Source organism: Mirounga leonina, unplaced genomic scaffold (assembly GCF_011800145.1).
Source record: "Mirounga leonina isolate KUSES-001 unplaced genomic scaffold, KU_Mleo_1.0 Mir_101664, whole genome shotgun sequence".
In the NCBI taxonomy this organism is placed as follows: Eukaryota; Metazoa; Chordata; class Mammalia; order Carnivora; family Phocidae; genus Mirounga; species Mirounga leonina.
Window position 1 is genome coordinate 7,737,000 of NW_023270175.1, and position 12,078 is coordinate 7,749,077.

Consider the following 12,078-nt stretch of genomic DNA (forward strand, 5'->3'; position numbering starts at 1 on the left):
GATCAAGCAAAGATAATATTGTTACTGGAAATGTTAGTCAATTGAAGATGTAGAAAATAAGCACCTTGTGCTGAGTACGGAAGCATTTTGCATGATTTGTTTCAACTTTTCCCATTTAGATGTCACCAGAAAATGACGGCAGCCTCCGTGAAAATGATCGAAGACATGAAAGGTAATTGTCGATAGACATCTGTACAATTAAATTTAATTATTCTTGGGGGAAAAAATAAAACAAAAACAAATAAAAGTAACTTACCCCGGGGGCCTCTAGAATCTGATTCTGAACAATCCATAACAATTTCTGTTAATGATACTAATATAGAACCAGGAAATTCATGAGTAGAACTGCCTGGTTTGATTTTTTGTTTATGTTTGAGATTTCCGTGTGTCATTTTGCTATGGTGAGTATAAGTGTCCTGATGTTGTATCCTTTCTACTTAAAGCACGCAGGAATTGTCACCCTGAAGAATTCGGGGCCATGAAGATTTTTCTTCATTTTCAGTCTTAAGAGTAAAACCCTCTGCTCTTTATAATATATATCAGACATACTAAGTAAATTTCAGTGTTCCAAATGATCTTAGATTTAAGCATGGAGGACTTTGTCAGGTGAAATTATCAGGAGCATTTGTGTACCCTTTCAGAGCTGTTAGACTCCCTTCAAAGTGGGTCTAACCAAGGGCATCTGTGGAAGTGTTGAAAGAGCTGTAGACATAGGAGCAGATTAATTATGATCGATTGCATTTACTGAGTGCCTATTATGTGCTAGGCACTGTGCTAAGCACTTTTACATTTTATTTATTTACAAAAATAAAAAATAAAATAATACATGCTACTGGGGTACCTGGCTGGCCTCAAGGTCTTGAGTTCAAGCCCCTCCCCACAGAGGGAGAGGGAGAAACAGGCTCCCCACTGAGCAGGGAGCAAGGACCCCGGGATCATGACCTGAGCCGAAGGCAGACGCTTAACCGACTGAGCCACCCAGGCGCCCCTATTTATTTTTTTTTTGAGAGAGAGAGTGAGAAAGAAAGCATGAGTAGAGGGTGGGGCAGAGGGAGAGGGTAAGAAGCAGACTCCCTGCCGAGCGCAGAGCCCTAGGCGGGGCGGGGTGGGGGGGGGCCTCAATCCCACTACCAGAGATCATGACCGGAGTGGAAATCAAGAGTCAGATGCTCAACCAACTGAGCCACCCAGGAGCCCCTCTACTCTTCTATCGTGTCTCTCCACTAGGACAAGTAAAGACGAGGTTAAAAATTTTAAAAGCCTAGCATATTAGTTTTCTATTGCTGCTTAAACAAATTACCACAAACCACTTAAAACAGCACTCCTTTATTATCTCAGAGTCCTATAGCTCAGATGTCCAGGTGCACTGGGCTGGTTTTCTACCTAGAGCCTCATGGAACTGAAATCAAGTTGCTGGCCCTGGGCTGTACTCTTATCTGGAGGCTCTGGGGAAGAATTCGCTTCCAAGCTCATTTTAGTTGTTGGAAAAATTCAGTTCCTGGAGGTTGTGGGAATGAGGTTTCTGTTTCCTTGCTGGCTGTCAGCCAGGGGTCACCCTGCTTCTAGAGGTAGCCTGAATTCCCTTTCTTGCAGGGCCCCTCTACCCTCAAACCAACAACAACATGTCATGTCATTCTCATTCTTTGTTGTTTTTTTGAAGATCTTATTTATTTATTTATTTGAGAGAGAGGGAGAGAGACAGCAAGCACAAGCAGGGGGGAAAGGGGAGAGGGAGAGGGAGAAGCAGACTCCCTACTGAGCAGGGAACCTGACGTGGGGCTCAATCCCAGGACCCTGAGATCATGGCCTGAGCTGACGTTTAACCGATGGAGCCACCCAGGCGCCCTGTCTGTTTTCTTTTTTTTTAAGATTTTAATTTTTTTTTTAAGTAATCTCTACACCCAACATGGGGCTCAAACTCACACCCAAGATCAAGAGGCACATGCTCAGGCGCCTGGGTGGCTCAGTTGGTTAAGCGACTGCCTTCGGCTCAGGTCATGATCCTGGAGTCCCGGGATCGAGTCCCGCATCCGGCTCCCTGCTCGGCGAGGAGCCTGCTTCTCCCTCTAACCCTCCCCTGTCTCATGCTCTCTCTCTCTATCTCATTCTCTCTCTCAAATAAATAAATAAAATCTTAAAAAAAAAAAAAAAGAGTCACATGCTCTACCAAATGAGCCAGCCAGGTGCCCCTCCTTCTCTTTGAATCACTCTGACTTCTTCTTTTGCCCCCTCTTTTACTTTTATCACATGATTGGATTAGGCCAGCCCAGATAAACCAGGATAATCTCCCTCTTTTAAACTCAATTGACTCGTAACTTTATTACATCTACAAGGTCTCTTTTGCCATGGATGTGGTATCTCATCATATTCACAGTTCTGAGGTGACACTTTGGGGGCTATTTTTGGAATTCTGCCTACCACATCTAGAATGTTACAGTTACCTGCTTTTCAAATTAATAATGTAATATATTGTGTTCAATAAATCAAAAAAACATGTGCACGTTCTATGGAATGTTGTCAAAGAAAAGGAAAGAGAGAGTAGAACTAAAAGTTAATTAGCAAACCAATATTTATTTAATTACTCAGAGCACTCTTTTTGCCAAATCAAACATGGGTTTTGGTCCAGTTGGGTCCTCATAGGAACAGTATTTATAACCAGAAAAAAAGCAACAGTGAAAACAATACCTGACTTGTTTAAAACCGCTGACTACAGCAACTTAACTAACAATATCAAGATAACCGGACAGCTGTTAGGCTTTTATTGTTCTCTACCTCTTATAGAGTATGACTACATGCTATGGTCTGAATGTTTGTGTGTCCCCCAAATTCATATGTTGAAATCCTGATGCCCCATGTGATGGCATTAGGAGTAGGGCCTTTGGGAGGTGATTAGGTCATAAGAGTGGAGCCAATGTGGCTTAGTGTTTTTATCAAAGAGACCCCACAGAGCTCCCTGGTCCCTTGTACCACGTGAGACCATAGCTAGAAGTTGGCGATCTATAATCCAGAAGAGGGCATTTTTCAGAACCTGATCAGGCCGGCACCTTGATCTTAGACTTCCCAGCCTCCAAAACTGAGAAATAAATGTTTGTTGTTTATAAGTCACCCAGTCTATTTACTTAAAGCAGCCCAAACAGATGAAGACACGACATGTGGTCCACATTTTCCCTTAAACTATTTAGCCATCCATTAAAAAAAAATCTTCTGTGCTGTTTATTTTCATGAAGAGCTGTTACAATAAGACAGAGCAAGAACCAGACCCACCATCAGCCATTCAGGAAGCCCTAGGTAGAGGATACCCTTGCAACATGGCAGAATGAAAATTTTTGGATAGCCAAGCTGCTTTTTCTATTAATTTCTATGTATCCACATGTGCTGGCTACTTTTTTAATAACAACTGTATTGAGATATAATTTTCAGGCCATAAAGTTCACCCACTTACAATATACAATTCAATGGCTTGTAGTATATTAACAGAGTTATGTCACCATCACCATAATCCTATTTTACAACATTTTTATTATCCCCAGAAGAAACTCCTTTGTTTTTTTTTTTGAGGCACTTCATCATCATTTTTTTTTTTTTTTTTTAGATTTTATTCATTTATTTGAGAGAGAGAGCACACAAGCAGGGGCAGAGTGAGAGGGAGAAGCAAACTCCCCTGCTGAGCAGGGAGCCCAACGTGGGGCTCGATCCCAGGACCCTGGGATCATGACCCCAGCTAAAGGCAGATGCTTAACCGACTGAGCCATCCAGGAGCCTCCAAAAGAAACTCCTTGTACCCATTAGTAGTCACTCCCCATTAACTCCTTTCCCTCCCTCCCGCTAAGCCCAAGGCAATTACTAAGGCATTTTCTTTATATATGGAAGCTCTGGCTACTTTTGTTCCAAATGCTTATAGGAATAATCATACTGACATAATAGTAAAACTGTTTTGGCATTTAAGTAGTAGCAAAACTCATCTAGTGGTTTTGAAGTAACAATATAAAAAAGGCTAGATTAAGGCAGGCAGGTGATCCTCTTGGATGCTATGCAAACAGTCCTAGATTCAATACTTGGAATCTTTTTTAAAAAAGATTTATTTATTTATTTATTTGAGAGAGGTGGGGGAGGGGTAGAGGGAGAGGGAGAGAGAATCTCAAGCTGACTCCCCACTGAGCATGGAGCCTGACGTGGGGCTCCATCCCAGGACCCTGAGATCATGACCTGAGCCAAAATCAAGAGTCAGCTGCTTAACTGATTGAGCCACCCAGGTGTCCTGGAATCTTTTTTTTTTTTTTAAGATTTATTTATTTATTTGAGAGAGAGAGAAAGTGGTGGAGGGGCAGAGGGAGAGGGAGTCTTAAGCAGACTCTGAGCTGAGCATGGTGCCCGACACGGGGCTTGATCTCACAACCCTGAGATCATGACCCTGAGATCTCAACCTGAGCCGAAACCAGAAGTCAGATGCTTAACCTACTGCACCACCCAGGAGCCCTAATACTGCAATCTTAATACTAAAAGGAACTTTGAAGATTCTTGAGTATACCTTCTTCATTATATAGCTGGTGAAAGAAAGATCTAGAGAGGCTAAACTGAATGGCCCAAAGTTGCTCCTCTAATTAGTGCCTGTGAAATATGTTTTTATTAAATATTACATTTAATTGACAGATACGTGAAACATGGGGTTAAAGCTTTACTCCTAACAAGTAAAAAAACAACAACCAAGAGTTCTCAGCAGGAGCCCAGAGGAAAATACCTGAAACTCAACTTTCAAGCAGTTGGTAATCAGGTAAATGTAATAGAATTGCACCATAAGCTTGCCCATGAAATGTTCAAGAATCCATGTCTATTTTAAGTATATACAAGGGTTACCTTTTATGTATAGGAAAAAAAAGTAGTTAACCAAAGCCTTTCTGGAGCCCTTTAATACACAAGAAATTTCTTCCCTGTATTTCACCTTTGTGAAAGACACAGAGGTCAAGAAAATAAACTGACCTCAATTACTCATTTTTTAAAAGTGAACTTCAAGTCAGTCATGGATTTATTTCAATCTACTGTGCATTTACACCTGTAGTGGTCTTAAAGCTCAACATGGTTCTCACCTGCCAAGGAGACACTCTATTTACCAGACTGTGTACTAAAGAAAGCAAAAACAAAAACAAAAATAAAAAAACTAATGTATTTTTACAGATTTTCACAGCAGGGGTTGAAATCAAAAGAATGATCTGCCAAACTTCAGTTAGTAACAGGTTAAATTAACCAGGGCACCCTGTTCCATCCGTATTCTGATTAATTGTGTTCCACATAAAAGCATATGACCCAGACGTGGGAAATAGGCAATTTATAGTATTGGAGAGATGACTGTGCTTCTGAGCAGTACCAGTCTGGCTTCTGATTTGGGTTTTGGGGTGGTGGTAAAAGGCAATTTCTTGAAGATGGAGAGAGAAGCTTAGGCTCAGTGCCAGTCTATATAAGGAAGAGACTGGAAGTTAAGTCTTGGGAGATCTTTGAGGTATTCCAGCTGGTTATATAGACTAATAATACCAACTGGAAGTCACTTAGCCCTAGGGGTGTCTTCACAAGGCAGATGACCAAATTCCTGGGCATAGTTGAGGCATTTAATCTCCACTGCACAGAAGTAAGCCTGCCCCTCATCCCACTTACTCTGTGGGTAATTGTATGCTTTCTTCGCTGCCTCTTCAATTAAAGCCCTTTGAGGACACTGTTTAGCCTGTAAGAACCCAAGAGGTGGTTATACCATAGATCAGGCAAATTCCTTCATGCTTTCAGGGTCACAGAAAGGAGCTCTATGCAGTCTCTTCAAACTCATGGTCTTTCTCTGGTCACTCCCAGTCTTCTCCTGCTGTCCCATCTACTTCAATAACCAAGTTCCATGAGTACTTTTTAACGTTACCCACTGAAGTCATAGTCTCTCTTTCCTTCACAGACTAAGCTTTCACTCAATGAAAGATTCTCCAGGCTGAAAGCGAAGAAAATACGAGAATCATTAGTTGTCAGTTCTGAAGACCAAAAAGTCCTTTCATCTTAAAGGTTTGCTGTTAACAGGGATATTGTAGTGAATTAATGCTAGAGCCTAGATGTATTCTTTCAGTATTTAACTTTTTGCTGCTCTTGTTAATGTATTTTTTTCCTAAGTAAGCTTTAGTGTGAATAATCTGTCAAAAGTGTTTACATAAAAGAAAAAATGTTTACTTTGCATAAAATAACAGGAAGATAAGTAAGAAGTAGGAAAGGTGATTTGGAAGGAGAGATGTTAGGAAGACAGCTATGTTTTCAGAATGATGTGTCTTTTCAACATTAGAGAATTTGTTTCTTTGGTTTGATTTGTTCTTTGAGCTCTAGAGCCCACATATGAATCCTAAGTAGACTGTCTTTCAACAGCAGAGCAAAATTATTGCTAAGTATCTTTTGTGATGAAATAGTCTCTGCCTCAAAAGTTAGTAAGATTGAATTCTACTCTTTATTAAAAGGACACATTTGTATCCAAGCCTTTTCATTTTTTTTCTAGGAAATTATGCTTTTGCTTTCGACCTGAACTTGTAAGAATTTCAAATTGTTCTACTGTCATTTTCCATGAATTCATTAAGTTAATAAAGTTTAAATACAAACGTGACTTTTTTCCTTTCCATTGATACTTGGGGTCCAAAGTAATAATGATCCCTTTGCAGACAGATTATCAAAGTGTAATTTGGATGTCACCTGTTGTCCAGCTAAGCCTGTTGTTACAGTACACTAAAAATACGGTTTTATAATTACTTGGGTACTTCCCTGTAAGACTGGTGGTTTTTAGCCTAATTTAATAAATTCTGTCCTCACATTTAATAGTTATTTGTGTGAGGAAAATGAAATACAGTATAGAAATACAGGAATAGCTGGATTCTAGTCTGGCTCATTTATACCATTGTTTTCTGAACACATTGTTTTCTGAACCACTTGAATTAACAAGTGGTAAAGGCTCTCCTACTAATAATATCATGTTGAAAAACAAAGCAATCACGAGTTTGACCTAAGGTCTGTATACTTTGCTGTAGCTTTGCTGCCAAGTCCTAATATTGTATATAAAGAATGACAGTGTGCATGAAGCTTCAGAATGTAATTTGTAGCAAGTGATTTGGGGAAAAAATGTTTCTTCAGATCACAAAAACAATACATGTTCACTGAAGAAATTTTAGAAAACACAAAATACCTGGGCGCCTGGGTGGCTCAGTTGTTAATCGTCTGCCTTTGGCTCAGGTCATGATCCCAGGGTCCTGGGATGGAGCCCCACATCGGGTTCCCTGCTCGGCGGGAAGCCTGCTTCTCCCTCTCCCACTCTCCCTGCTTGTGTTCCCTCTCTCGCTGTCTCTCTCTCTGTCAAATAAATAAATAAAATCTTTAAAAAAAAAAAGAAAACACAAAATACCCCCCCCCCAAAAAAATCGTATCCATAACAACTGTGATATCTACCTCCATATTAATTTTCTGGACACTAAGATTTCCTCAGTAACAAAGCTTTCTTTCCACAGTATGCACCCAGTTCCCGACTGCCAGCCATTTAGGCTGCATCTAGTTTGAATTTTTGTAAATTAAATTTGTGATGAGCATCCGTGTAGCTCTCGCTAGATAAAATAGTACTTATTTAGAATGATACACATATTGAGAAAGTACTATTATACAGAATAGGAAAGGCTTGCTTTCTCACACCTTCATCAACAGAGAATGTGGGCTAGATATACTCTTTTCAATGTCTTGCTTGCTGATGGATAATGTTGAGTAAAGAGAAACAGCGTAAGTCAGTGAACCTCGTAATATTGTCCAAGTTCCAGATGGTCTCTTTTCTATATTAAACAGTAGCCTTACAACTCACACATCTCTCCCTCTCTACCTTGAATAGTGTTAGAAGTATAGGAGTGTAGACAACCAGTTTGGTCAATACCAAGAGAGAGACATTCTAGCTCTTTGTCAGTACACGAATCAAGAAACAGGCTGACTGAATTTTCCAAGTTTGCCTCACTTGGCACCCATCATAGCATTAACTTTTTTTTTAGACTTTTTATTTATTTATTTGAGAGAGAGAGGGAGAGAGAACAAGCAGGGGGAGTGGCAGGAAGAGGGAGAGGGAGAAGCAGGCTCCCCACTGAGCAGGGAGCACAATGCTACACTCGCCCCCAAGACTCCAGGATCATGACCTGAGCCAAAGGCAGACGCTTAACTGACTGAGCCACCCAGGCATCCCCATATACCATTCATTTTTGAAGTGAGGTCCTCAGACCAGTGTCATCAGCATCACTTGGGACAGTGCAAACTCTCCAGGCTCACCCCAGCCCTACTGAATCTGAAACTCCGGGTGTGGGCCCCAGCAGTCTGTGTGGTGCAAACTACAGTATGAGACTGTACACTATCCAGCTACTCGGTGGCAACGAAAAGTCCCACTCAAGACCAGGTAGGAATTGTAGGGCCTACCCCATCTCCCTGTCTTCTGTTTCAACCTTCCTGCTTATTACTTTTTACAGACGTCAGGTACCTGCACTCTCTCCCTTCCTCTCCATTTGTGCTCTAATACTCTCTCCAGGGGATGAGAGTGGATGTTGGGGGACCCTCTGCTTGTCTGCATCTGTGGTCCTCTCTCAATGCAGCCACCCTCTGATCTTAGGTTTCCTAGAGATAGGGCCTGGGATGTACCAATGGATCCCACTCTATTTATTGGTTGGGGTGGTGGTGGTCATGGAACTTAACATGGCAGAGCTGGCGCTTGAACCCAAATCTCTCAAGTCCCAGAGCCCATACTCTTAGTATGCATGCCTTTGCTTCGATCATGCCCCTTTCTAGGATGTTCTTTTGCTCCTTTTCTGACTTTGGATACTGCCTGTCCTTCAAGCTGCAGCTCTGCTATGTTACATGGGTTAAATGCAGGAAAACACTACAAAGTTGTCTGTATGCGATTTGGCCCCTTTGTGATTTGATGCCTGCCTTTGCTCTTTTCTCTTCTTTCCTTCCAATTTTCTTTGCCCACATGCCTTTCCAGCCACACTAGCTTCCTGGTTATGCCTCTAATGCAGTAGGATGCTCCTGCCTCAGAGCATTTGCACTGGCCTTTCCATCAGCCTAGGATGCTTTCCCCCTAGAAGACTCTTCCTCCAGACATTTGCACGGCTCCCTCCCTCTGATCATTCAGGTTTCTGTTCAAGTATCACTTCTCAGGAGAAGTAGGAGACCTAAATTTCGTCTGGTCCCAGGAATTCAGCTAGGTAGGGATCAAACCATTCTGAACACCTACGAACTCAACAGGAGATCGAAGAAAAGAATAGCAGCAACTCTCTGAACAGAAAAGCGACCACTTTCTGGAAGGTAGGACGTGTGGAGAAGTGAATCCGAGGCAGTATTTGGGAGGATAGATGGCGGGGGAGTGGGCCACGGAGCACAAAATCAGAACTTTTAGAAGTATGCTCTGCTGAGGGGCTTTGCTCCAGTGGCTAAGCAGGGGATGGAACCCTCGCTGGGACAGTGTGGTCTCAGGACCCTTGGGGTCACAGGAAGACCTGGGGTGCCTGAGTGCGGCAGAGCTCCCAGGTACCAGAGTAGGGAAGCCGGCTGCAGAGACGGAGCCGAGGAGTGGGCTCTCAGCTCGGGGTTGCCATAAACCATGATCCTTGGCACAGTCGGGCCACTGCTCCTCCAGCAGGGACCCAACAAGAGGCAGATCTGGGGAGACTCACCTTCCTCCCCCGGGAGGAGCCGTGCGGGAGGGCACCGCAGGGATCTGCTGGGTTTGGAGACTCCACACGGGGTCGGGTGCCAGAGACAGAAACGTTCAGTCACAGGCCGGGTGACCATGGAGTGCGGCCAGAGACTGGGGAGACGGGAGTGACTGACTGCTTTTCTCTGGGGCTCACTGAGGAGTGGGGCCCTGAATTCTTGGCTCCTCCGAGGAGGAGATTGGGAGGCCACCATTTTCACTCTCGTCCTCCAAAGCTGTATGGAAAGCTTGCAGGGAACAAAAGCTCCCAAGAGCAAACCTGAGCAGAGACTTAGCCCAGACCTGGCAAGGGTCCTCCCCCAGAAGATCAGCAAGAACAGCCAGCCAAGACCAAGTTTACTGATCAATGAGAACGGCAGAACTCCAGCACTAGGGGAATACAGCACATAGAACTCATGGCTTTTTTCCCCATGATTTTTTAGTCTTTTGAAGTTAATTTTTTAACTTTTCTTTATTTTTTTCCTTTTCTACTTTTTTTGAATTTTTCTTTTTCCCTTTTTCAATCAACATCTTATCAATCCTTTTTTTTTAAATCTTTTTTATTTTTCATTTTTAGAGTAATATTCTATCCCTTCATTGTAGTTAACCTTATTTTTGGTATATATATAAGTTGTTCTCTCTTTAAAATTTTGGGATACAATTTCTTCTAACAGACCAAAATATACCCTAAATCTCTAGTGTATGGCTTTCTTTTAGTCTCCTGCCTGACCACATTCTGCCCCCCCTTTTTTTGGTTCTTTTAAAATTTCTCTTCTTTCTTTTTTTCAACCATCTTCTTGTCTTATCAATTCCTTTTGTAAAATCTTTTATAATTCCATCTTTACAGTCATATTCCTTCCCTTCATCATATTTACCCTATTTTTCTACATATATAAGTTTTTCTTTCTTTAAAATTTTGGGAGGCAGTTTCTTCTAACAGACCAAAATATGTCCAAAATCTAGTGTGTGGCACTGATCTATTCACCAGCCTGATCATATTTGGTCATATTCTTTTTTTCTTTTTCTTTCTTTCTTTCCCTTTCTTTTCCCCCTGGTTTTGGTCTCTTCTGATTTGTTTAGTGTATATTTTTCTGGGGTCGTTGTTACCCTTTTAGGATTTTGTTCTCTCATTCATCTAGTCTCCTCTGAACAAAATGACAAGATGAAAAAACTCACCTCAAAAAAAAGAACAAGCAGCAATACCGACTGCCAGGGACCTAATGAATACGGACATTAGTAAGATGTCAGAACTAGAGTTCAGAATGATGATTATAAAGATACTACCTGGGCTTGAAAAAAGCACAGAAGTTATTAGAGAAACCCTTTCTGGAGAAATAAAGGAACTGAAATCTAACCAAGTCAAAATCAAAAAGGCTATTAATGAGGTGCAATAAAAAATGGAGGCTCTAACTGCTAGGATAAATGAGGCAGAAGAGAAAATTAGTGATATAGAAGACCAAATGATGGAAAATAAAGAAGCTGAGAAAAAGAGATAAACAACTACTGGATCACGAGGACAGAATTCGAGAGATAAGTGATACCATAAGACAAAACAATATTAGAATAATTCGGACCCAGAAGAAGAAGAAAAAGAGGAGCAGAAGGTATATTGGAGCAAATTATAGCAGGGAACTTCCCTAATTTGGGGGAGGAAACAGGCATCAAAATCCAGGAGGCACAGAGAACCCCCCTCAAAATCAATAAAAATAGGTCAACACCCTGACATCTAATAGTAATACTTACAAGTCTCAAAGACAAAGAGAAAAATCCTGAAAGCAGCTTGGGACAAGAGGTCTGTAACCTACAATGGTAGAAACTTTAGATTGGCAGCAGACCTATCTACAGAGACCGGGCAGGCCAGAAAGGACTGGCATGATATATTCAGAGCACTAAACGAGAAAAATATGCAGCCAAGAATATTTTTTTTTATTTAAAGATTTTTATTTATTTATTTGAGAGACAGAGAATGAGAGAGAGCACATGAGAGCGGGGAGGGTCAGAGGGAGAAGCAGACTCCCTGCCGAGGAGGGAGCCCGATGCGGGACTCGATCCAGGGACTCCAGGATCATGACCTGAGCCAAAGGCAGTCGCTTAACCAACTGAGCCACCCAGGCACCCTGCAGCCAAGAATATTATATCCAGGTAGGCTGTCATTGAAAATGAAAGGAGAGATCAAAAGCTTCCAGGACAAATAAAAACTAAAAGAATTTGCGAACACCAAACCAGCCCTACAAGAAATACTAAAAGGGGTCCTCTAAGAAAAGAGAGAGCCTAAAAGAAACATAGACCAGAAAGGAACACAGACAATATACAGTAACAGTCACCTTACAGGCCATACAATGGCACTAAATTCATATCTT

General features: G+C 41.8%; 1 protein-coding gene across 1 annotated transcript in view; it reads left to right on the forward strand.

Moving 5' to 3' along the window:
- LUZP4 (leucine zipper protein 4) overlaps positions 1-6,031 on the forward strand; it is a 42,103-nt gene extending 36,072 nt beyond the window's left edge. Inside the window, 3 exon segments of the mRNA XM_035005496.1 lie at positions 120-172; positions 4,651-4,771; positions 5,930-6,031. Of these exon segments, the coding sequence (XP_034861387.1) occupies positions 120-172; positions 4,651-4,771; positions 5,930-6,031 (276 nt within the window).
- The last annotated feature ends 6,047 nt before the right edge of the window (positions 6,032-12,078 follow it).